At 41.8% G+C, this 27508-nt stretch overlaps 1 protein-coding gene across 1 annotated transcript in view; it reads left to right on the forward strand.

Moving 5' to 3' along the window:
* The window catches only part of DPP6 (dipeptidyl peptidase like 6), a 429771-nt gene that overhangs the window by 251247 nt on the left and 151016 nt on the right, over window positions 1-27508 (forward strand). Inside the window, exons 3-4 of the mRNA XM_075495503.1 lie at window positions 1551-1649; window positions 25209-25303. Of these exons, the coding sequence (XP_075351618.1) occupies window positions 1551-1649; window positions 25209-25303 (194 nt within the window). The remainder of the gene's footprint in view (window positions 1-1550; window positions 1650-25208; window positions 25304-27508) is intronic.

Here is a 27508-nt window from a genome sequence, read left to right on the forward strand (position 1 = left end):
CTGAAGCACACATACCTGCTGTGGAAATACTCAGAATGTGGCCTCACACGTTCCTTTAAAGAGCAAATGTGTTTAAACTGACTGAAAGGTTTCCATGAAAATATTTTTTCAGCAAATATTGAATGTTGCAAACAAATTATTCACAGAAGGTGACTGCTTGTTATAACAAAAAAATAGTGTTGTGAGAAAAAAGACAAAGAGTATGTTAATCAAAATTGTTGGTTTCAGTTGTTCTCTAAAAATTTCAGCTTTGAGAAAATAAAAATCCATTTTCATATTAACTAAGCACCCGGTATAGGGTTCTGTGGTGTAATACATATGCTCTTCATCTGTAAGGCCCAAGAATCCATTAATTCAACATAAACACTTCAGTTACATACCCAGCAGCCTCTGTGTTGTGTTTATGAGAATTGTTACATAGCAGAGAGGTGGTGATAGAAATGAGAAGGTATAATTTTGGCACAGGAGAAGATGCTAGCTGTGGCAAACTTCAAGTGGTTAAATTTGTACCTTGGTTTTATTTGGTTTCACTTATGCGTGTTTAGTCTTGGTGGCATCCTAGATGAGACAGATTTCCTTTTAACAATAATATATACGCAGACAGAAATCAGTTCTGCATTTTCTTCAGATTGTGCTTTGCATCAGAAATCTGTCGGCAATCTCTGACTGAATCATGAGAAATGCGGAGAGGACTGTATGAAGGACAGCGGAGAAAGATGTACAGCGAGTATTTCTTTGTGGGAAAAGCGGAATGCTACAGAGTAGAGTTAGGAAGAATGAATTAAATGAAGGACACTGTTTATTACAAGTTAATCTTACAGCATCTTAAACTGGCAGTCTGGTTCTTCAATTTAAAAGCTGTCCAGATTTCCATATTTGCAAACGAAACTGTATATCCTTGCAGTAAAAATGAAAATTAGTATTGGCCAGCTATGCAACACCTAAGGATTTAGGGTTATGTCTCATAGATTTTTCAAAATCATAGACTTCTGCAGTCAAGTGTCTGATTCCCATGGAAAATCTTTTGTGAATTCCTGAAGTAATCTGCCTGAGCCCTTATAAGGCTAAATACCTTTCCAACTGTGGTTCTGCAAGACAGTTTTTCAGGAAATAAAAATATAAGCTATAAAAACTTTTGATTTTCTTTTTTTTATTTTAGCTAATCATTTCAGAATAGTCTTAGTGTTAAGTAGCTTTAATTTTCTTTGGAATAGTCAGCATTATATAGCACTATGACATCTATAGGTGCATTCTCATTACTTTTAAAAACTTTTTTGATCAAGTTATGTCTGAAAATGTGTCTTTTGGACCATATCTTGGTCTTTTTGTAGTTGCTGAGTCCAAGCATAAATAATCAGGAGGTTTCTGTTTGTGAACCACTAATGTGGTCCTTTTATAACACTGACAACGGGAAGGAGCTTAGGCGTGACAGAAGGCTCAGTGTGGACTGCTTCCGAATGAGATATGACATGGCACTATTCACAGTTGCTGTACTTTCAGATACATTTCAAAGTAGAAGTAATGGCAGTTTGTTTTCAAATGTTTTACAGTTGAAGATAACAGCTTGTCTCAGAAGAAGAAGATAACAGTGGAAGATCTCTTCAGTGATGATTTCAAAATTCATGACCCAGAGGCTAAATGGATAACTGGTGAGTGAGGCATGAATGTGTCGCAACGTCTTTGCTTTTCTTCCTCGCTCTGTGGGCGTCTCTATTTTATTTACTTCTTTATTCCTCCTGTTCTTTATTTTGCTCCTGAAATTACAGAATCAAGGAGTGGTTGAGGTTGGAAGGGATCTCAGGAGATCATCTTGTGCAACTCCCTGCTCAAGCGAGGGCAGCTAGAGCTGGTTGCCCAGAACCATGCCCAAAAATTCGATCCTTAAATTCCTTTTCCAGGTTTCCTCCTGATAAATATACAAACACCACTGCTCTGTTATTATAATTTTTTATTTAAGGCTCTCCAGTGGGCTTATAGCTAGGCATTGAAAACTGCAGCCTTTGTCCCAAAGAGCTTCCAGTATTCAGTAGGTGATGTAGCACATGGTTGGGAAAAATGGTTGGAGCACTATCACAGTCATTATTTTACCATAAACAAAACTTCAGGTTAATATTCCCTGCAGAGAGATGAAGCATTGCTAAGCAACAGGCAAACAGTAGTCCAGCAGCAGCTGGGCTGGTGCTTGCACAAAAGCCATGTGCTCTTTTTATCCTCTGCTGCCTATGTTTTCTAGTCAGGGGAAAACCAAATAATACTTGAATTAATACACATAGTATTTGCTGGAGCAGAGCTGTTTGGGGGGATGTAGCTTCCAGCTCTTGCTGGAAATTGCTGCAGTCTGAACAGGCTTTGGCGAGAATAAAATGATTTGTGGTATGCCATTCATGTAGGTTCCAATCCAACTTCTATTATCACTGAAGTTATTAGTTTTTCTTTTGAATTTAATGGAGAACTGGATTGAATCCTTCCTTGTGTTTGGCTCTCCTTGTCTGTTATGCCCATTGGGAACAATTTTAATACCTGTAATGAAAAGAGAGAGTGTTAAAGGGTAGTGCTGAATTAACACATTCCCCAGCTGCCCTCAGCACAGATGTCTCCAACTTCTCCCACCAATTCAACTACAGGGGAAAGCGATTGCAGACCATACGCACCTTCACAAACACACCTGCCGCTGAGCAGGAGCTCTTTTTCAGGTCGCATATTCTGGGCAATGATGCTTCCTATAAGCATTGTCTGGGAATAAGGAGTGGAAATATTAGCTGCATTGCAATTCAGAATTGTTTGTCTAGCATCCTGTTTTTAGCACTGATATCCCTAATGGCCCTAATGAAGGAAGAGTTGTTTTATTGAGACATTTACTGCTATTTTCTTTATTTGCTAGAATATGAGGGAATTATAATGAATTAAATTTTTGCAGGAACAGAGAATGAAGTATTGCCATGGAGCTATGTATAATGTCCCCCTTCTGATGAGTATAGCTTTACATGGATGCAAGGCATATTTTCCACAAAACTGCAAGCTTCTGTGAAAAAACAGTATTTCCCATGCTTTTCCAATTATGACCGCATACTGCTGCCATATAAACTTTTATTAAGACTCCAATCTTGAATGTTTTAAAATCCATCTCCGTCCTTCCATGTGCTCTCACCGACTCCAGTGCAATTTAACGTCAGTCTTGCCTGATCTGAAATTACTAAAATATTGTTTCTGCAAAGGACAAAGCACAAAGTAGTATTGTGCAAACAGGCATAGATATTTTAGAAGGGCTTGTTCTGTTGCTGTGCTACTAATACCACTGATACTGATAGGGAAATTTTATGAAGCCAACAGATTCTGTAGATTTACCCAAGGGTGACTTCACATTTAAGGGCAAGACGCCGATCTGCAATGTCATTCATCCAAGGACCCAAAGCCATTTTACAACATTAATTACTTTTCAGGATTATAGTTGCTTTTCACAGCTTTCTCTAGCTGGCTAAGTGGTGAAATCTTGATTAAGGTCCCTGATAAGCAAGATGAAAGACCAGTAGCCCGATTCCCAAGCACACATTGCTATTGCTCTCTATTCTCAGTTTTTAGAATGCAAATGAAAGACTCTGAAAATGCCAAAGCCAAACTAATAAAACTTAGTATAACAAGAGTGCTGGAATGCCTTAGCAGAAAAATTGCATATTTAAAAATTGCATGTTTAAGATTGCATGTCAACTCACAAAATGATTTGACGTTTGGTGGGGAATCCACACAATTGTTAAAATATAGGTAACTTGTCTACCCTTCTTCCCATTCTTCTCCTATTAATTATATAGCAAAATATCACAGTCATTCAGAGATCTGCAAAATTCAGTCCTCTTGGTTCTTCAAAGCTATATTTCCTTCCTTTCCCTCTTCGTTATTGCAGAAGATGGGAGTTTGGTAGTCTCACCAAAGATGAAACATGTTGCATGTTTAGGAGTATTTGAATCATCTAAGGGATTTGCTTCCAAAAGAGTTCAGTCAGTAAAATATCTGTGTTCTTCCCAGTAAGTGAGGAGCTGATTCAAACCCTCTGAAGGAGCAAGGTCTTTCCTTTGATTTGAATGAATCTTAGAGCAAGTGTTAAAATTAAAAAGGAAAAAAAAAGTATTTCTATTTAGGTTGGCACTTAAAAATATGCTGAAAGCTCACTGAAATTGATGGGATGAGCTGATGTTTAAGCATTTTCTTGATTTGCAGTGGGCAGGTGGAAAAATAACGTATTTCTGATCGATAGCTCTGTCATTCCATTGATTTCAAAGGAGCTAGGGGGGAAAAAAAAAAAAAGAGAAGAGAACTAGTCTCAAAGCTGACATAACCACACTTTCAGTGCAAAGATTACAGGCTTTCTCTAAACTTTCAATCGCAACTCGTAGCTGGTTAGTGGATATGTTTGCATCATTTTCATTGGAATTGCAATTAAATTTACTTGCACGAAGTGAGAGATGTGCCAAAGATGAAACTTTGAACCACTTACGATTTCTGCGATGCCACTGTAATTTCAAATTCCAGTTTGCATTTTTATCCAGTGGTTTAGAGAGAGGAAAGAATATTTTGTTTAATTAGCAGCTGTCTTCGACTGCCCTGACCATTGTTGTCATTGACTCAGTTAAGAGCACTCTGGAGGTGAGCAACAGATTCATATACCAGAACTGACTGCTCCAGAGTTTATTTCTAGTTCCACTTCTAGGGACTGCTGTCGCTTAGATTTGCCCTGTAGTGTAAGTAAACGCTGGATTTATTGTGAAGGTTTCACTCTTCAGGACAGCATAGTATATAGTAGTATAGTATAGTATATATGGTATATTGTAGTAGGTATAAAGCAATGTAGTACAGGAAGTTTGAAATTGTGCTGGTGATCAAATGGCATCCCCCTGCCCTGCAATCCAGGTGCAAAGAATCAAGACCTGCGTCTCTTTTCCAGCCCCATCCATCCCGTGCCTCCTCCTGAGCTCTTCTGCTCATTGCTTGGTGGATCACAGCCCGTACCGTTCTGTTACCATCCTCTTATTGTGAACTTCCTTTTAATGTACAACTATAATTATGTTGTCCATATGCTAAGCGTGCATGTGAGCTCCTATTAGCAGCTCATTTCATACTGTGTATATTAAATGTCGTATTTGGACATTTCCTCATTTACATATCCTCCTCCATACACCGACAGGAGTGTCCTGTGCCGGCTTTTCGTTAGCCCTCTTGCAGATGACAGATGGCCCACTCGTTAGTCTAGTCTCTAACTGCTCAGCAGTTCTGCTCTCAAGCTCCACATTACTGTGTAATTAGGCTTCGCAATTCCTAGGCTTTTCCTGTAATTCCTCTCGCACAGGATTTTAGCTCAGATTTCTGAAAAGCTCCATGGGATGCTGCAATGTTCCTGTAATGGTGGACAAAAACCAAGATAAAGAAGGGTACCTGCATTTTGTGCTGAAGAGCAGCTCAGTCGACTGATTTGTCCTGAAAACAATAATTTGTAGTCATTACCTGGACCTCTCCTGAGAAACTGGTCGGGTTATGAGTGCTGTCTTTGTGGCCCCACAGAGCTGCAGTGATTCCTATCAGCTGTGAACCTGACCCTCTGTTCTTGGTTCCCTGCCCCTTTGCATCTCGGGAGCACTCCTCATTTTTCACGGCGAGGCAGCATCGTGCCCAATGTCAAAGTAAGCAGTAGAGACTGAATCGTATACACCACTTGTGGAGACTTATGCTTATCTTCTGTCTTTGTACTTAATGGCAAATACAATACATTTTGCCCACACTGAAAGTACTTGGCTGCTGTTGTAGTTAGAAAAACATAATAGCAGCCTATAATATACTGCCCGTGGTTATTGCGATTGATTGGATGCAACGTGCCGTCATTACTTACTTCTCGGAGGATGTTTTTCCAGCCTTGCTGTTGGCATCTTGCAAGACAGAGTGCATGTAGCGGTGGCTGTTGCCAGGATTTTGAGCTGTACGTTAGCGACTGGAGGCTCTAACTAGGAGCGCATCTTCTTTGTGCTAGACACTGGCCAGACACGGCGAGACAGTCCTTGCAGAGAAGTTGTAGCCACGTGAAAAGAATAAAGGTTGAAATGAAGATCACGCTATATTCAAGCAGCAAGGAGCACTGAGGCACAGGACACCAAAAGAAGTGTTCGGGGTCATAGGAAGTTGACTAAAAAAAATCTGAAAATCAAGCCCTGGTCTCTGAGGTCCCTGCCCACTTGCTTCACCTGCAACACTGGCAAAATAATATGTATTCTTTTCCAAAGAGGAATAGTGGGTAAATTAGCAAAAGGCTCTGAATGGCATTTTCAGAAATGGCTCAGTTATTTGGAAACCTGCCACTCAGCGAGAGCCAGAACCACTGCGTGCCTAGCTTGCATCTGAGAACGGCAGCTAGGCTTTTATCTCAAAAGTCCTTCTGAAAAATGCACTAATAACTAATATCTAAATATAACAGAGTAAATCTTTTATCTTTAGTACCGAAGCACATATGTTTTATTGCATGTTTTACTAATAACATCATAGAATCTCTAGGCTCTTTTAAAGTCTAATATTGAATTTAATGACCTAGAACTAATAAGTTTTATTTACCATGCTGAAAAAAATCATTGTGTAGTAACTGAGGTAATTTATTTCAGTTTACCTTTAGTAATAATGCTCAGATCAACAATACTTGGATAGCCCAAATGCCCCCAAGTCTATTCTGTGCAGTGTAAATCCATTGCGCTGTATTGATAAAAGCATTGATGCATTTCAAATGATGCAGATGCTTGTGGAGTAAATGAATTATTTATAGTTTGCTTTGCATAGATATTAAGAACTTTGTAAGTGCTAATATTTTTCATTGTGAAAAAGGTTTGCGTTAAGGTGCTGCTTTGACAGCCCTTAAGACTAAAATTGCCCTGCTAGAGAGCTGTAACACGGTTAGCTGGAGTGCAGGCTTCTCCGGGCTGCTCATCCACGGACCAAAAGATTGACTGTTTCCAAGCGACCATCCAAATTGTAAGGCAGGAGGAGCCTTTCCCTTGGCAAGGTTGAGCTGTTGGCATGCGAGAAAAACTCCTCTTTCTGTTTGTGATCGGAGGAACAAAGTCATCTTCCTTGGGCAGTGCAGTTTGCAGTCTTGTCTTGCATGTTTGTGGTCTGCGTTAGGAAGCAGCTACACCTCCGTGCAGGCACCCTTGAACGCCGGTGCTGCCAGATGAGGGCCACACACTCGCCCCAGCTCCTGTCTTATGTTAAATGAATGTAAGCTAGGAACTGCTCACAGGTGGTTTTGTTAATGTAAATCTGGTGAAGGCATAAAGAAAATTGGGTTACTCTATTGGGATATTTGCTTCTTTGCCCACCTTGCTAAACAGAGATACTAGTTAATTCATTTCAATGTGTTCTAAATACGTGTCAAAAAGGCTTAAGTGAATGGGTTTACTGGTCTTAATGGTTCAAAGAAAACCTGTCCCACTCCCAGTTCTGGTGTGCCAAACCTCATATCCTACCTCATGGCAGCTTGGTTTTGCAGTATTTTGGTGAGTGCTCTGGCTTTTCAAATGTTCTTGAAATATTTTCTAAGACACACGGCAAGTTACCTAGAGTACAGTACATTGGTTTGCGGTGTTTAAGGTTTCAGTGAACTTCCATCTCCAATTGCAAAGAGCCTCACAACCCCGAGAAGCCGTAAGGGTGACCTTATGCTGAGGTAAAGACACAGCTCTAAAGGAAAACACTGTGTGGACCAGAGGAAAATACAGGAGAAGGATTGAAGGAGGCTATTCTGGTCTAGCACTTCATGGAAGTGTGTGACAGTGCTGCTTGCACACCCCCACATGGAGGTTTTGCTGGGGATGGCCTTTAGAAACCCTCTGTTGTGATTCATGAAGACATGGATGCTAGTTAAATAAGCACACAGTGAACTTTTAGGTAGTGTTGGTGTCAGTGGAAGTGTCCATGTGCTTTAGAGACAGTTGATTACTATTATTAATCTAAACGCCTTCATGAAGTGACATCCTATGTTGCCAAAGCAGAATAGATAAGGGCTCATGCTCTGTCACGACTGCCGCAATGAGAAAGAAGAGAGGAAAATGTTAAACCATTTGAACCATAATTTTGATTTTAGACCCCATCCTGGATCATCTTCTTCAGAGATTTCTGTGTATCTGTACTCTGAGAGCACTGAAGAGAAGTTGCCCTGCTCCTGCCTTTCATCTGCTGGGCAATTGTCTAGGTTCAGCAGTGACAGTAACCTATTCACGAAAGACAGGAAACCCAGGAATTAATGGCTCTTTAACGTACTGTAATAGGCCGTGGAGGAGAGCATTTCTGCCATGTAGCTGTTTTGTTCATTACTGCTAGAGAGAATGAAATGAGAAATCAATCTGGCTCTTTTAAAAATTAATACAGTCTGCAGGAGCAAGCTGGGGAGGAGCTCTATGCCTTGGCTTTAGCAGCGCCTCAGTGCCAGCTTCTCTGCAGCGCTGGGGGGCTGGCGGGCCACATGCGCTGTTGTTAGACTGAGAAAGTCATCCTTTGGCGTGGACAGCACTTCTGAATTTGGAGAGAGAAATGTAGTGGAGAAAGTCCTGTTTGTGAAATATATCGCACCCTAGAAAAGCAGAACATTGTAGTGGTCAAATAGGTGGTTTTGTTTGTGGGGTTTTTGAGGAGTTTGATGTCTTGAGGAGGTCAAGATTTTCCTATGTGCCTAACCCTATATTTAAGAGCCTCCATAGGTAACCTAATTTCTTCAAAGCCTGCTGAACTCTAACCATTCCCCTGCGTGTCACCGACTGCTGTCGAGCCTCTGAGTCAAATGTCCTCCTGAGGTACCAAAATAAGTGGCCTCAGACGTCCAATGCAATACCTTCATATTTGTTACGTCCCTGCACCGTGCCAGGTTGAGTGAAGAGTCCAGCCCAGGGACAGGGCTGGTGGCATGAAGGTCACCTGGGAGAAGTGAGATGAAAGGGAACGAGTGATGAAGAGGACATTGGCAGCTGCACGGGAAGGACAGGCTGCAGAGTCACCTGGGGGAGAAGCCCAGGCAGATGGGGAGGATCCTGATGGTGTGCAAGGAGGAGCAGGAGCTGGAGTTGTGCAAAGGGTGAAAATGAGCCTGGAGGTCAGTACTGTGATGTTGCCTGAGAAATGGTTTAATGGCCTAAGATGATGAAGAGCTGGAAAATACGTTCAATTGCTAGGGTAATATCAAAGGGAACAATTAGTGAATCAAAGATGGCTGGAAGAGGCAGGAGATGTCCTTGGACTTCACTTTTCTTTCTTGTCTGGGTTCTACTAACACCTACTCCCTGTAACTGCCTAATTCTGTTCCCACTGATTTTTTTTAAAAAGAACAGGAAAAATACTTGCCCGCTGCAGGGAATGATGTGATGGTCACACTCTCACATGTTGGACCAGCAAGCTGATTTCCTATACTTTTTATGGCCATTAGCAAAAACAGATTCCCCATTTCCCTTTCAAGCCCGGCTCCACTAAAATTAGTGCTTTTCTCTCAAAGTAACTCAGAAGCAAGGTGGTGCCTCCTGCCGTGGCTGTGTCTGCTAGCGAGGAGCAGCTCTGGGAAATAATTTGAAGCTGTAAGAGGTGTGGAAACCAGGACCACTTGGGCTCCTTTGTGTGTTATATTTGTTTGCAGATTTGAGGTAAAAGTCCATGGGAATTGGGTAGAAGCTGCCCTCCTTTGCTCCTTCCCATCATCGTGCTTTATGTCGCACGAAGGTGCACAGTGGCATTTCCCTGCTCCGTATTGCTGGTGGTTAATGCAAATCTGCTAAATACAGTCCTTTTACCCTGCCAGCCAGACATACTGCAACTGCACCCAGTTCACAGGGGGGAGCCTTTTGATTAAAAAAAATGAGAACAGCAGGAATGGAGACGGGAAGGAAACAGCACTCTGCCACGGGGAGCAGCTGCATCCGTGGGGGACTTTTGAAGATGCAGCTCACATCAGCAGTGTTTCTGCTGCTGGAAGAAAAGAAACGCACGTGGCAGTTCTGCCTACGTGCTTAACAGTTTGAATCCAGTTAAAAAAGGATCTGGGTTTTTTTCATCTTTTTCAAAGCGGTTTGAAATCAAAATCGGCTGCTCTCTGAGCCGAAGGAAAGGCACTGGTTTTACAGTGGTTTAACTGGGACGGGTATTAGGTGTTCTCTCAGTGGGTGTTAGTGAAAAATCCATGTGAACAACTAGAGGTACAGTGTGACACTGCTAGATGTGCTTCCCCGGCTGACACCTGCAAAGCAGGTAACCCTAAGCTCCCAGCTGGCCCCAGCCCCTGGGGAAGGGGGAACTGCTGTGACAGAAATTGCCTTTGATAAGCCTTTACAAGGATGGGCATAATTGCAGCCTGGCTGGTTGAATTTGTACTAAAATAAAGTTTTGGGTTTTTTTTTCCTTTGCCTTTTCAGAGGAGTATAGCGCAGAAAAGGGAAGGGAGAGAAACAAGGAAAGCCGTACCTGGCTCCCAGGTGATGGAGCAAGCAAGGTGCAGCAGTGGGTGGTGGTCTTCTCCCTTGCCCAGGGGGCTGGCAGTGTCTCAACATGTGGAGGGTTGCTTTGGGAGGGAGTAAGAAATATATTTCATTTAGATCCAGCACTGCTAAGCAAATATGGGCAGATAGGTGGGGAATTCAGTTTTGAACTGTAGGAAAGGAAGATCAAGAATAAGGGTTTGCATGAACTTGCTGAAGGTTTTTCTAACAATCATGCTGGTGTAAGGCTGGAAAAGTTTTGGGAAAGGACTATCTAGGAAATGAGCATCTAGGAAAAATCAGAGGGAAGAAAAGAGGTGCATAATTGCAGGATATGCTGGGCAAGAAGCATGTTCAGAGGAGGACTGTAAAGGGATGATGGAGAAAGGAGAGCTCTTCAGGGTGTTGGGGCCTCTTGTTAAGCAGCTGATCCCAATTATAATATACTACTGATACCTTCAACAGAGATTTCCAGAAAGGTTTGTCTTTTGACACAGTTCATCTTTAGGTGCCCTTTATTCTGTAGGAGGCAACTTGCTTAATTTTTTTTTTTTAAACCAAGGCAATTTTACATTTTTCATGTACTTGAAAATGTACCTGACTTTGATTCCTTGTTGAAGATTTTTACTTGGTGCAAAGCACATTCTCCTACCTCAGTAGCTTTCCCTGAGCTTGCTCCACTGCTCTTGGATGCTTGCTGAACGTGGAACACGGACTGCTTAGCAAGGATAATTAGAGAAGTATCGTCGTGGTTTAACTCCAGTCGGCAACTAAGCATCATGCAGCCGCTCGCTCACCCTTCCCTCCTTCTCCCCCCGGTGGGATGAGAGAATCGGAAGGACAAAAGTAAGAAAACTCATGGGTTGAGATAACAACAGTTTAATGATTGAAATAAAATAAAATAAAAATAATAATAATAACAACAATGAATTGTAATGAAAATGAAAACAACAAAAAGAGAGAGAGGAACAAAACCCAGGAAAAACAAGTGATGCAACCGCTCACCACCCGCTGACCGATGCCCAGCCAGTCCCCGAGCAGCGATCGCTGCTCCTTGGCCAACTCCCCCCAGTTTCTATACTGAGCATGACGTCATATGGTATGGAATAGCCCTTTGGCCAGTTGGGTCAGCTGTCCCGGCTGTGCCCCCTCCCAGCTTCTTGTGCACCTGGCAGAGCATGGGGAGCTGAAAAGTCCTTGATTTAGTGTAAGCACTACTTAGCAACAACTAAACCATCAGTGTGATATCAACATTATTCTCATACTAAATCCAAAACACAGCACTATAGCAGCTACTGAAGAAAATTAACTCTATCCCAGCCGAAACAAGGACAAGTATGTATTCTTCCACTTATTCCTTTCAATGAACATTAAATAAATATACATTGAGATACCTTAATTTCATAATTTGGAGAATGGAAATACTGTATTTCTGGTGATTAAACTTTGTATCGTATATTTGTAATTGAAAATTTAGCAGGCAAAGATTTACTTATCTAAGAAAGAAAGTCTCTGGTGAGTTTGGATCTCCTGACTGTATTAAGCTGTTGAACATAGAAGAAACAATACTTTTTTTTTCTTACAAGAAATAGTACCAGACTTATATAATTAATTAAAAGAAATTTAGAATGAGATAATTATCACTGCTCAAGGGAATATAATTATACTTTAAAATGTAGATATACAAATCTCACATCAGTGAAAATTCAATTAAGAGCAGAAGAGACCAAAACTTTGCACAGCCCAAAATCCTGTTTCCATGAGAAGCCATATGTGTGTGCACAAGGATGAATAAGAGCACAGAGAGCTTCACACACTTTTTAGGTTAGGGAATTACCTCTTGTAGTCTCTCTGTTTAGTAACCCCAAATGTATTTCTCTTCCAAGTCCCCTGCCACGTGTCCTCCAGAGCCTCTTGCATCCGCCATGTCCTTCATCAAGTAGTTTCACTGGCCTAAGACCTGTTGCATGAGGAACTGCCTCCTTTTCCTTACTTGGGAGCTTGATCCTATTTGCTTTGCTTGGTGGCCCTTAGATTAGTACCTCAGATCATCCTTGTCATTTCCTGAATGTTTTCCATCTCTAATATGTCATTTTAGAGAGGATGGGATGGGAACTACGCACAAGGATTACAAGGAAGTTTCGGGGCTGGCTTCTCAAATGTGTTCAAATTATTTGAGTTTCATGACACTTTAAGGCAAGAGCATGCATGTAATATAATTTGTTTGACCCCAAAGAAAAGCCAAAAGATTTTGCACTGTGTTAGAGTTAAAATCTATAGGTCCTGGTACCAAGTTATACCACTGAGTGATCACGATGCCATAAAATACTGCAATATAGGTCCCCAGCAGGACTTTCACAGCTCTACGTGAAGCCAGCACTGGGTCTATACACATGCCCTGAGTTTTAAAAGTGATTACTTTGCTGACATCTCTTTCCATTGTCAGTAACGGGGAATAATCTCTGATAGGAAATAAGGTGATCCTGTAAATGATCCCGAGACAGAAGTGGCCGTACATGCTGAGAAACAATCCCTGATTATCAGAGTAAAACACCTCTTAAAAGCCACTTCTGGTCTCATGCCTAGCAGGAAGAGAAACTCAAGGTAAGACAAGTGTGAAGAAATGAAAGAAGGAAAACAAAATGCAAGGAAAAGGAGAGTGGGAAACAACTCCCTAGAACATTTGATTGATGGAGAGAAAGAGCTGAACAAGTAACCAGGTGTGTGTGTGGCTGTGCAGGGGGTTTGCCTTCACAACACTGCCAGCTGGATATGATGCCAAATTTTCATTTTGCTGCTTGACTTAAAGTTCCGGCTTCTGAGGACAAGTGACTTACAAAAATACTTACATTAATCAGTGGGTGCTGATTAATAATTTGGAGGTATCTTTTATTTCCTTATTCTCCTTCCCAGTGGGAGTGCGGGCTCTGAACTGTGACATTAAAAATGTCTTAAAACCTTTTTTTTAAAATATCACCGAGAGTATATGTGTGCATATATTTGTTCCATGTGTTCTGTATTTTCCTTTTTCCAGGTTTTAATTTCAGGGGCAGCATTTGTGAGTGTTTACTATTACCTTTTGCCCTGAAGCATTTAGCTGATACCAAACTTGGTAGCATGCATAAGATACGGCCTTAAAACAAATTAACCTTTAACATTTAGTCTTTATTTCTTTTCTACTTGTAATGCCTCACAAAGGAAGGTATTTTTATAAGTAGAATTATATACCAATAATTGTAATATTCCTGATTTTTTTTCCCAATGCACACTCAATGGCTAACATGGCTAAATTATCAAGCCAGAACAATATGAGTATGAAAAACATGAGAGGGTTTATTAAAATGCCAAATGCCGTATTTTATATTTGCTTTCCTTCTTTTAGGGGAGGAAACTGAGAACATATAATCAAGTTTCTGTTGCAATCAACTTTTTTAGGGGAAACAATATTGGACTATATTCAGGAGAGAGCAATACTGAAAATAGCATGGTTTTATCCAGTTTGAGGGACATTATCACCTTGATCACTACAGTGAGTTTGGGTTCTCCATCCAAAAAAGATAGATTGTAGTGGGTATAGTCATGATCCAGAGAAGGATAAAGACCATGACAGAAGCATGGAAATGCACGATAAAAAGAAAAAGTACACCAAGTAACAAAGAAACTATGTAAGGGTGTAGAAAATAAAGAAAAATATGAAGAAGTCAAGTTCTTTTCATTGAAAAAGGGCATTCTTTGGTTTTAATGCCATCTGCTGAAAGTTGTTAACCCATTGAGAACCCACTGAGAAGATATTTTTGGACAAAAGGTTGACCAGGATTCAAGAAAGGACCAGTCATTCTTTTGCTGTAACCATTTTTCATCCATCGCTCTTAAACCAGGTATTCGTATCATCGGCTCTTTTGCTTCAGCACCTGCATCAGCATATTTGCCCCCTTAGCAACAAATCAGTACTGACTCAAGACCAACATCACACAAGGCAGTGAATGATGCACGATGTTGGTTCCTTGGCACGGAGAGGAATAGGAACAAGAACAGGTGAAATAAGAAATTCAGAAATCTTTTCTGGGATTTGGTATGGGGCTCCCTGCAGGAGCTGGCCTAGTCACTGCAGGCAAACCGATTTGAGATGTTAAGGGAAAACGATATACTTAGCTGACACTAATTTTTTCACTCCCTTATCAGTTAGTTTAAAAACGATGGGCTTGTACGTATAATTGCAAACTGCTCCTCCCGTTGGCAGTTCCCCTGCAGCTGGGTGTGGGGAGTTGGGGAGTCCCTGCTCCCCTCCAGGTGCTGTTCCTTGCCAGGTCCGGTGCCCAGCATCTCATTCAATTATTTATTAATGGTACTTTGCAGGTGTTGAAAGTGTTTCCATCGGCTCTGTAATATGGTGCCCTCTTGTGACCAGTCCAAAACCAGAAATCACACACCAGTAACCAAACCGTGTAGGATGTTGGATTTTATGTCTTATCTGCCTTGATTTTCAAAAGCCTGAAGTCAGGGTGATGGCCATGGCTCTGCCAGGCTCTTTTTACAGTTGGCCTTCAGCACAGTCATACTTCGCCAGAAACATCTGAAATGATAGAGTAGCATAAAAGGGATCGTGAAATATTGCACACAAAGATAATTAAAACTTTATCCAGAGCTGTATACACAGAAAATTTGCTTGTTCATATACAAAGATCTCATTCAATCTGTGCAGAAATGTCTATATTCTGCCCATGATAATAATAATGAAAAGGAAAAATCCTCTCCATCATGGCCACTAACAAGTGTAATTTAGTTGGAGGCAAAGAGAAGGAGGCAAGGAAATGCACAGAGGAATTAAGAAAGCAAGCTGTGGGGTCACATTTTAATGAAAATTTATTCATGGATTCCTTTTTTTCTCAGCGTCAAATGGATTATTACATTTACGTGTAACACTTTGGGTTATGCACTCCCTTGTGTGAAGCCGAACTAAATGAGGCAGATAAGACCCAGTGCCTTTGGCAGAGAAGAGAGAGGTGGCTGAGCGATGCTGCACTGGCCTGGGGGACAACAAGGGAGTGCTTGGAGCAAGTGTACCTGCACGGAGCAGGCATGGTGGGGGTGACCAAGCAGGAACGGTAGCTTGGGCTCGCGTATGAGCTAGCAACTACTATGGCAAAAGCCCTGGAGATTTTATACTCGTGATAAAGTCTGTGCCACTGCGTATTTGGGGCTGTGCCACCCATGCCAGCCACATTTCGGAGCTGGGATGAGCTGATACACACTACCTGTTGTCCGCACTTTGTTTTGCTGTTTAGACACCTGGTGAGACCATGAAAAAATATGTGGGATGTGGATACAGGCATCAGGGACCGTTTCCTGGGAAATTAATTTTTTAGGGTTAAATTGCTATTGGCCTGTGCTGAATGTGGGAAGTTTCTGGCAGGGAATCAAAGGGATCAGTGTAATCTGGTATCTCCAGCTGTCCGGACTCGGGTAACCTAGGGGTCATCTGCACTTTTCCTGCTATAGCGTCTAGGGTTTGAAGAGCACACGGCATGAGCATAACTGAACAGGAAAAGAAGATGGCAGAGAATTTTTGAGTAAGATTTCTCAGCTCTGGAATACTCCAAAGTCAGCTCAGTGTGCTGCAAAGTCCCCACGCTGCTGTCAGTCATCACAGAGAGATAAACTGAGGGCAGCAAGCAACAAGATGTATGTTTTTACCGTTGTTAGGATTTTGCAGCAGTTTTGTAATTGGGATGATTTGCCCTGGATGGAGTCAAAATGGATTTACTCCAGAGGATTTCTCATTCATTTTTTTCCTAATTGTAGTGTCTCTCTTCCCCTCCCCCATGTTTTATAAAAGCAGGTAGAAACAGGGAAGAGAAGTTATTTGAAGTTGAAAGGAGTTCTCTGTTTCTCGCATGGACTTCAGCTTTTCATGCCTATGCCACTAAACCGTGATCTGAGCCTACAGAGTTCCCAGATTAGGGCTCTCTGAAGCAGAGTTCAGTCTCACAAATGAGAGGCAGCAGCCGAATTGTACCTGGTTTCAAATGTGGGACTGAAATTTCAACAGTGTGCTCTGCCTGGATTTCAGGCTTGGTGCTGAGATCTTCTCTCAATGAGTTTGAATAAGTTGGGGGTTTTTTTGGTTTGGATCTTGAAAGATTTGGGATTACATAAAAAAAGAGAAACAGACTGGCATTACTGATTTTTATAGTTTTAAATTTTCCCAGGACTCAGCCTTCTTCGAGCTTTTGTCAAGTTAATTTACAAGCCTGCTAGAGATGCATGTTGATATGGGAATTTTCCTGAGCTATAATTGTGTTTTATTTTACTAGTACTACTGTGAAAGTGCTATATTGGTGCACCAAGTGCACCTGCATTGAGGTGATGAGCAATTAAAACCACTTCTTGCATAATAAGGCACATTCTATCATGTTGCACTTACTTAATGTACCAATGCAATGTGTTATGCAGCATTTAGCTAAATTACGGTAAATCACCTATTTAAAGAAGTTTTCCTTTCAGCCTCTCATGTGAAAAAAAAAAAAAATATGCTGGAAACAGTAAAAGGATAATGACCCATAATGCCAGAAAGATAAAAATGGGATTTCAGTTGTCTACTGGAATTAAAGTCTGTAGCGATGTTGTTAAAGGCAAGCTGTTCTCTGTCCCCTGTTGCTCCCTTGCATCAGCATCACAAAGTATAACAGACTTTTGCTTCTTTCTGCACTGCAGAGTAGCAAGGCTGAAGAAAAAGGACTTGCTGGTGGAGGGCAGGTGGACCGAAGACAAAAAGCAGGGTTCTGTGACAAGTTACAGGTGCCAAGGTCTATGAGGACCTAAGGACCAGCTCTCACTGAGGGTGGGGTGAAGCTGTGGGTATGGAAATGGGCTTTATTGTCATTCACCACTCGTGCTCCTTGCCTCCCTCTCTCTGTGTTATCCCAGAGCCAGCCTACTGCAGCACCAGGGGACAGGGCATGGGAAGCCTTCCCTGCTTTTCTCTCTGGGAAGCAGCTCGGTATCAAAACAGGCTTGGGCTTCTGCTTTGAGGAGGGAATTTCAGATTCGGTTGTTTATGGGTACATGCTATAAATATCAAATAGATGCACTGCAGCATGTCTTGAAAGAACAACGGATCATAGTATTAAATGCATTGTCACAACTGTTTTCTTTTCCACTTGAATTTGGGATTGCGTCTGTCTGGACACCTGAATAGGCTTCCATCAGGGACTGATTGTGCTTTTATTTTGCATTATCTTCTACGTGGTTAAGTTTTACAGCAGTTAGGGAGCTTGCATGGTCCTACCATTTGTTGAACATCTATTTCCCGTGCTTTTCTGAGGAGTAAACCGTACCTGCCCCAGGGAGAGCATGTCCTGGGGATCACTCTCCTTGTATGCAAAGGTGTGTGACTCCAGTTAGGCAGATACTGTCCTAAGTGGGTCAATAATCCTGCAGGCCTACTAAATAAGATACAATTTCCCCTTTCATGAAAGCAAAGTAAAATAAGTAGTTCTCTAAGCCTGTCTGTGCTCACCCTTCTCTAAGCCTGTCTGTGCTCATCCTTCTCCCTGCTCATATCATGCTCAACCTTTTTCCTCTTCTTTGGTGCTTCTTGTTAATGTTTACTGTTTTTTTCTCACATTTTTTATTTCCTTTGCGAATTTACCCTGTTCTGTCATTTTCCTCCCTGCTTTCATTATTTCCCAAAACCTCAGTCTCTCTCTCTCTCAAAACCAGTCTCTGAAGATAGCAGGCCTGTTTTTGTGCTGCATCTGGCAGGATTAAGGGGTTTTTTAAGGTCTTGGTCCCACGCACAGCAGCCTGTTAACCTCCGCTTGTCCTATTCCCTCCCCTGTGTCACTCAGAAAGCACTTTCTTTACAGGAAATCCCAAGTCCCCCACAGTTACTTTCCATGCAAGGTGCTCACGTGAGCTGTGTGGGTGACTGTACTTAATGTATACGCCTGGTGCCTTGCCTGGCTCTGACGGGCTGCTCTCTCCCCTCGGGGCTCTGCTCTGCGTGGGCTGCCTTGCAGGTGTGAATGCTGATAGTCACAGCAGCGAACACCCCCGCTGCCCAGCCCACAGCCTGCCCCGATACCCGGTTCAGTCGTGATGCCTTTCCCACAGAGGCATACGTTCAGTGGAAACTGGCAGCCTCCCCTGATCCTGCAAACATGGGTAATCACTATAAGCCAGTATTTTTTTTTTCCCTGTGTGCCACAGGTCTGCCTTGGATAGTCCGGGTTTGCTTTCTCCAGCCAGACCCTTCTCTTTGGCCCTGGTGTGTGTGTGCTGGGGGTGAGGGCTGTGAGATGCCCAAGCCCACCCGAGGGGTACACCCACTCCTTTTCCCACCTCTGGTCTCCCTCCACTGTGCTGGGGCTCACCTGGCCCTTCAGAAAACTTGTTGGGATGCTAAACAAGTGGAAGAATTTTTTTTATTTTTATTCCACTGCCTCATCCTCATATATTTTTCCAAATGAATACGATTGTAGTACACGTCACTGCCAGTCTGAAAATACCAACTCTGTCTGAAAAAACGTCTGTCCTAGTGTTGCAACCTTCCTGCCCGTTATCTTGTTAGATGGTAAGTGCTAACCAGTTCTGTCTGATCAATACTTGCCTGGGAGGAGTGCAAGAAACCCTCGGCTGGTTCAGGCGCTGCCATCATGTCGGCAAAGGGGTGCTCAGCATGGCTGACTGCTGAGTGATGCCCTACACCATGGCGGGCAGGGCTGCAGGGCTGGTGGAAGGCTCGTCCTTCAGATGTAAGATAAAATTATAAAGTCCTGACTGCTTTGGGTCATTAAAAACCCTACAACAGCTTTTCTTTTTGGAAGAGAGAGGTTGATAACATCAGGCTCTTGACTAGTTTCCAGCTGCAGTAATTGGCTTCATCAGGTTGAATAGGATACAGTGTTTTCACTTCTTGCAAAGCTCAGAGGATTCTTTCAGGTTTTCTAACCCTACTGTAAAGCCCATCAGATGCCAACTGCCTGCCAGCTGCCATGGGTCACACCCAAGGTCAGGTCTAGCAAGGACCTTCCTACAGCAGCAGGGATGAGAAATAACAAAAGAGTGCCGGTCCTGTCTTGGTGGCCCCATGACGTTCGCTGTGCCAGCGCAGAGCTCCATCCCAGCAGCGCGTGTGGCCTGGTGCAATGTGATCTCGGTCCCCGGGGAACGATGCAGGCTCGCTCCCGCGGGGCATGCTGCCATCTGCTCTCTTGACACAGCATAATTTGTTAGCCAACCTTTCTGGTCATGCTGGTATCTGGAGGGTCATTTATCTGAAATGGTTCAGAACAACTTCAGGACTTAAATTTCCAGAACAACTTCAGGACTTAAATTTCCTTTATTCACCAGTCTTCCTTAATCTTAGGGATTGAGAACAATAATTCCCTCGATGCTGACTTTCATCAGACTGAGACTCATTCAGTTATCTTTCACGTCTGTTGATCTGAAACTACAGGACTTGAGAAGTTGCCTTTTCCTCTAAGTCTGTGGCTCTAAATTACTGGAGCTGTCCTAACAGTCTCGATACTACCTTCTGCCTTTCACTAACTCTTACTGCTGACTTGCTGCATGTGAATTTTATAACTTTTTTTTCTCTGCTTTTCATTTGTCAGTTGCTAAACTGATAGAAAATTACAATTTCATTAGAAATATTTTTTTAGACCTGGATTTAAATTCTTATTTGTTCTCATATTTTATCACATAGTTCTGCTTTCTGCTTTCCATAATCTCTGACAAATAATGAAAAATCCCCTCCAAAGCATGTGGGTCCTGCTATTGTCTTATAAACCAGTCTCTCATCTCTGATAGTGTGTACTCACTTAGTCTCATCAGAGAAGCTGTACAGCCATAAATTCGTGAGCACTGACGCTAATGCAAATCTCTGTTCCTGTAGCTGGGTGTAATTCCTTCAACTTCTTTGCACTGCCGGCACTCAAACTTACTCCTTCTAGAACTAAAATTGTCCCAGACCTTCTTGTCCACTGTGATGAGCTGTTTAGTCTGGTGCCCAGTCTGACACATAGCAACGTAAAAAGAAGCGGTGTTGTCTCAGGCAAGTGCTCCTCTAGCCCAGTGTTGGGTCTCTAACCACGGCAATAGCTGATGCTGTGTTGGACTTGAGCCTGGCCCCTTTTAGTGGTCCATAATGAGGCAGCCCTGCGTCAGGGATGATAAATGGTATATCCTGCCCATTTCCTTTAATATCTGTCAGTTTATCAGTTGTCCGTAAATTTTTGTACTCCCTTGTTTTAAATCATGGCAAATGATCCATGCTGTCTTGCTCTCTTGATGGTGTCCAGCATTTTGTTGGCTGTTTAGGCTGCCTCTGCATATTGAGCTGATAATTTGGGCCCTCAGATGATACCAGGGGCAGCCTCGTGATCTTTCTCCTGAGCTGAACTGCCAGTTCCAGGTTCAGCATCACGGCAGCACCCGCGGGCAGGTTTCCAGAGACCCCGTGCCTGTTCTTATTGTCAAACCTTGGGAAGGGCTGGCCAGGTAGCATACCTGAAAATGTAAACCCTGCGTAGTGCGGTTTGTGGCCATAGTGTGTAAAACATTATTCTCTTATGAGAAATCCCAATATTTTGTCTTGTTTCACCCTAAACAAGAGGCCAGTGGGCAGAGCTGCCAGGGTAAGCAAACCCACGTGTGTGCTGTTCCTGGCAAGGGCTCAGCGACTGCAAAGGACACGAGCTCCCTGTCTCTAGATCTGTTTTCTCTCTGCATATTTCCTGACTGAAATTAAGAAAGATGTGTACAAAGAAGCTGGAAACTCTGACACTGCAAATATATCATTGGCCTTGGGTTTCCTATTTCACCCATTCTGCTTAGCAAGTTTTTAAAAATTTCTGCCAGGGCTCCCCACTCCTCTACACTGACTCTGTACAGCACCAAGGCTGCTCTGCTATTTCTAGTAATCATTGCTTTTTGTAATCAGTCACTTTTGTAAGCGTGACTACATATCTGTGTCTACACTCACAGACACATAATATATTTTACCAACCAGACAATTTCCTGGAAGTTGAAAGAGGGGGAGGAGTTGGCAAAGTGAACTCTGCTGTTGAAGAAATCCATTATATAATGGAATAAATGGCTTTATGCCTGAAAGTTACAATTTTCAGCATCATTTACACTGAACACCAGCCCCAAAGAAAGGCACGTATAAAAAATGAGATGCAGTGATGACCTTTATCAGCTGTGGTGACAGCTATAAATCAGGCTGCAAATTCTCATCAGCTTGCTGGACAGATTTCATTACAGACAGAGGTTGCAGCATTGCTTTTCGTCTTTGATTGAGGTATGTCCCATTTAAATAAATGCTCTTGCACTGGAACAAATCACACATTTCAAAACAGAAATCCAAGAATATTATTCATTGATTCTTTTGAGGACTAAGATAATACGACTTACAGACCAGCTAAACATCACAGTGTTTTGCTTGGAATATAATGCAGATCAATTTGTTCTTCTCTTAAGCAGACCAATTTTCTGTTCATTAATTCAGATGCTGTGTTGATGGCTTGTGTTGAATATAATAGCAAGATTTAGAGCCCTAACAAATCAGTGCTGCTTCATTTATTCTTCCTTATTCATACTAGAAGTACATGCAGCAGATTAGCACCTGATTTTAAACTTGTTAAACTTTAACAAATAATGGGAAAGTCTTTCATCTCCTACTTTCAACTATGGAGCAACTTTTATGTAATCATCTTGAAGTTTCACAGTTTATTAAAGCGTTATGTTTTTTTGGAGCATAGGGAGCAATAAAAGTTTAGTAGCAATGTCATTATGGGCAGTAATGTAACTTCCATCAGTTCATGCATTTCTCAAGAAACAGCTACTAAATATTAACGGCCCCACAGACTCATTAGATTAATAAGCTACTTTACCTGTGTACTGAACTTTGAGCTGAGTTTCATTACTAGTTTATTCTGTAATTAGGAAGCATCCTGAGAGGCTTACAATTATCCAAATGCTTTGCTGGCCATATTTAAAATGTGATTTTTCTGTCTAGAACTTAGTATGTAATTGGAAAACATTCTGTGTTGTTGACGTAGGGTGATTATTAAAGCAGTAGTCTTTTTCAAAATGTCTCATAATTAGGTAATATTCCGCCTCTCAGCTTAGTTATTCTTGTTATTTCTGGAATACCTGAAAATAAAAATTTGGACTGTGTACTTTCATCATATAACAAATGATGCTTCAGCCTTAACAGCCTAGGGATATAAATGGGCAAGGTGGGTAGGGAGCATTAACACCTTTTATTGTATCACCTCCTAAATTGTTGACGTAAAGACATTTCTTCAGTATCTGGACACAGAAGCTGGAAGTTGAAGTTGTAACTAAGTCAGTGTTGGATCAGACCCCAGAGGTCATCTTTTCTGGTATCTGGCCTGGGACGAGGCCAAATACATAGGGAAGATTTTAAAAAGCAGGTGAATTCCTCAAGGTGATAATTAAGGATATGCTTCTAGTCCCTCGCAATCTCAGGTTCAAGGGCTTTCTGAAAAGCATCTCCCCTCAAGACCCATAATCTGTGATGGATTTTTCTTCCATTTTTCTAATTCTTGTTTGGACCCAAATGCAATCCTGGCATCTGCTCTACCCTGGGACTGTGACTTCACAGCTTGTTTACCTCCTGCGGGAAGAAATAATCCCTTTTATTTGTGTTGAACCTGCCACGGGCTGGTGTCATTTAGTGCCTCCCAATATTTATTTTGGAAAAGGCAGGGAACGAGCATTCATTATTTATATTCTCCATGCTGCTTATGATTTTTTTTACTTCTGTCCTAGTTCTGTTCAATCAGTTCTTTTCCAGGTTGAAGAATCATTGTTTGTTCAGTCATAAATCGTATGAAGCAATATTTTAAAGTCCTGAATATAATCAGGCATGCTTATGAAAATGCCATGCCCTTGGACAACACTCCAGAACTAATGACAAAATTTTAATACTGTCAAATCCAAACAGGAACTCTCTTCATTATTCTGATCTCAAATGCAAGTCTTAATCTAATTCAGATCCTGCATTTTTTTATTCAGGACTGAAGGTGTTGATAAAATTTATTCCATAATTAAAAGAAAGAGATGCTTTGAGAGCTTTGCCTATGAGTCTGAAGGGCTGCTGCTGTGATTTGGACACTGAGAAGTCTCTAAAATCTTGCTGTTTGGAGAGGATCATCTGTATTACAGCAACAGTTTGGCCTCACAGAATCTGATTCATCCCAATCTCAGAAAAGATTTTTTTCTTCCTACACTTACATGTAAAAATGTGATACGTAGGAGGTGATTGTTTTTATTGATAATAAGTAGAGTGTAGAAGCTTTTCATCTGCACTTTCAGAGCATTTTACGAAGATGGTTAATGACTGTGATGAGGACTGTCATCACCCATTTAGAAATTAAAAAAGACTGAAACATGGATAAGGAGGGAGTATGCTAGGTCTGTACACCAAAATTTTGGAAGAACTGGGTCTCTGGACCCAGTGTTGTCTTCAGCAGGTTACCCCGAGCTGGGCAGTGCTCATCTGTTTGTGGTTACAATGAGTTGGGTCTGTGCTTTTATGAATCCAGTAGGATTTAAACGCACCTTTGACTCATCCCAGGACAACCCATGGGTAATGTTTAACCATTCACGTGTCCCTAACACTTGTGGGATGCACCACGGTAGCCACCCTGGGGTAGCCACAGTGAGGGTAGGCAATGGGGAATTGCCTCCCTGGCTGAAACTGGGGGCAGAAATTTGGTAGGATCCATCAGTTCTCAATCTTAGTTTAGCCAGGTTGCAAAAAACCAGTAACCCTTCTCCTGTGTCAAGAAGAGCTCCTGAAGCTTTTAATGGCAATGTGCCTGGGACTGACGACTTTTACGTTTTATCTGTGGGGCACTGCGTGTAAGCACTGATCAGACTTGAACTTCAGTTTATGACCTCTGACAAGATCACAACCCTTTATTATTGTAATGTTTTTTCATACTGAACCTTTGACCTGCCACCCAAGCCTCATTTGGAGTCTCTTTCATATGTCTACCCCAGCCTTTCTGTCAAGTAGGTTTTGAGCTTTGAGCTGGAAACTATCTCCCACCTGTGCAGCAGCTACCACGGGGAATTCTTGTCCTTGTCCAGATGTCCTGAGTGCTGGGGTAATCCCAAAGTGCAACAGGAACAAGCTGATTTTTCTTGTTCCATGTGAAAATGGCAATTTCTTCGCATGCATCTCCTTCTGGTATTAATTTGCAGGACAAATGGCAGAGCTGGAAGATCTGCACAATATTAGGTTCAAGAATCTGCTTTGTTAGAGGGTGATCGGCCTTTAACTTTCAGAGACTTTCTAGGCATCTGGCTTATTAAACTCCTACGGAGACTGAGGATCTTGGAAACCTTTAAGCATCAGGAACGTTTTTCGACCTTGGTTTTTTCTACACTAACAGTATAGCGAGCTGTGTAAGTACATTCAAAACAGGTTGTCCTCTTGCATTCAGGTCTGGGAAAGTGTGGCAGAATAAACACGTGGCAGAATAAACATGTGACAAACACTAACCATGTTGTTCAATGACTAACCTGGAAGCCACTTTAACATCACAGCAATGACTGTGTTAAAAAAAAAAATCTGTGTTCTTTAGAGGCAAGTTCCCAGAAGTACTTTTGGTTCAAGCCCATAATTAGGTTCTACACAAACAGACAATTTCATATTTCCTTAATGTTTTTTTCTTTTCCTCCTTGCAGATAATGAATTCATTTATAGAAACCGGAATGGCACAGTGATTCTGAGGAATGTCGAAACTAACAATTCAACAATATTAATAGAAAACAAAAAAATTGTAAGTATTTTCTATAATGAGTAGCAGAATTTCACAGTTCTCTTGCAGCTGGATCAGTAAAGCAGAAAATGACTTGGGTTTCAACTTCGTGTATTGTCAAAGAGAAGCAATACACCGGTAATACTATGGGCTACACAATGACTGATAATGTGAAATTGAACTCCAGCTTTTGTTATTATTCTGCAAGCTCAGTTTCTTTCATACTACAGGAAAGTATCGTATAGATATTTGAAGCTAGTCTTGCATATCATATATAATTGAAAGATGCATAATTCTCGTCTTCGCATGCTTAATAGAAAAGACAATTGATACAATTTACTCTCTGTTGGTAGCATTCTCCACCTTCCTCCATGCAAATACTTATTTTTTAATTTGTGGATTTGCTGATTTTTCTTGCCTAATGGTTGAAATGTAATTTCAGTGTTGTTAATGAATAGTGTTGATGAATGGAAGTGGAGTTGCATATGAGAGAAACCCTAAGAAATGATTGGGAAAAGAAGTTAGTAGGTGGCTATTAAAATGAATGAAAAGAAAATAAATTCACAGCTGATACAGAGTATTATTTATAATGATGAAAGTGTTTTGTAGCATTGTTTTTTGTAGTAGAGGAAGATGTGGCAGAAGCTAGTACATTAAGTGTCAGAGTGTTTTCAATATTTCCTGTAAGTTAATTTCCGAAGTAAAATACACTTATGTTTGCTCCAACAATGAGATATGAATCAGGTCATCCTGGTAAAATTGTCACTTATGCAGTACCTGCCTAAGGTTTTGATTAACTTGAGGTGGTTTTGTTGTACTGTATCATCGCAAAACTACAAAAGCAGAGGGTGGCTAACAGAGACTTATCTTAATGACCCAAGATCTGCAGAAAACAGCTTTAGAAACTCAAAAGCTAAAAGTAAATCTACAAGAAAACTATAAAACCACATCCCAGGTTGATTTTATTTTGCAGCATGAGTATACGACTCATAAAAAGCTCAAGTACAGTATTAATTCCTTTTTAATGAGACAAATAATTTATCACGGAATTATTATTGCAGGACCCAACCTTAAACTTCATACGCTGCCATTCAACCTTCAACCTTTGCTACATCACATCAGCAATCCTCTTTTACCAGAGCGTAACCCCTTTCTTTACAATTCTGCTAAATGTAAAGGAATGAGCTGGCCTCCTTTAATGTCAAGGCCTGTTGAAGTCAAACTGCTTCCATTTGGCCTCTATTTCCCTGGTTTTTAATTTTTGCCATTTGTAAGAAAAGCACAGTGTTACAAGACCATCCTACTCTTTCACGCCATGGCCTCCCTACTGCCTGTTCTACCCTTGCTCCTCTGCCCTCTCAGTAAATAAATTTGCAGAACATCACCTCCACATTAATCCAAAAAGTCCTGATACAAGAGACGCTGTTACGCCTCGTCCATGCATGTTGCCTATGTCCTCTTCTTTCCCAGCCCTGGGTCAGAAAAACTTTTGCTACCTTGGCATGTTTTCCTTTCTCCGTGTTATTAATATAACAGTAAATAAAATCTGTCTTCATGCTGACACTGCTGGCTGTCACGCTTCCTTGGCACCCCCCATCCTGATCCACACTGGCCCATCAACCCATTAAGGTTGCCCAGAGAGGTTGTAGATGCCCCATCTCTGGAACCATTCAAGGCTGGGTTGGACAGGGCTGTGAGCAACCTGATCTAGTTGAAGATGTCCCTGCTCATTGCAGGGGGCTTGGACTAGATGACCTTTCAACTAGATGTCCCTTCCAACCCAAACCATTCTATGATTCTATGATCAGTCCCCTCTGCCTTTGGCTGTCCCCTGGGTTCCCCACGCACCGCCTCCAGCCTTGCTGGCCTTGGGGAGGACTCTCCCAACGGGATGCTGTGCATTTCCCTGCAGCCCAAATTCCCCCTTCCAGTTTGCTCCTTGGGAATCTCTCAAGGACTTGCATCTGTTAGGTGAGAGGGTGAGATTTAAAAGGCAGTGGATGAGCGGCGTGTTAGGGGCACCCCTCTTTGACCTTGGTGCACCAGCAATGTATTATACTGAAACACACTGGAAAGGAGAAGGGGTGTCTGCACTATATAAATGATATAGAGCAGGGAAAAGGTAATTTCTGACAAGTCTGAGATATTTTGGCATCTCTTCTTGTTAGTAAGACTTACAGCGCAGCTTTTTGCAGAACCCAGGTCAGGGTGCACCTAGAAAGCTGT

The sequence above is a fragment of the Mycteria americana genome, chromosome 2 (genome assembly GCF_035582795.1).
Source record: "Mycteria americana isolate JAX WOST 10 ecotype Jacksonville Zoo and Gardens chromosome 2, USCA_MyAme_1.0, whole genome shotgun sequence".
Lineage (NCBI taxonomy): Eukaryota > Metazoa > Chordata > Aves > Ciconiiformes > Ciconiidae > Mycteria > Mycteria americana.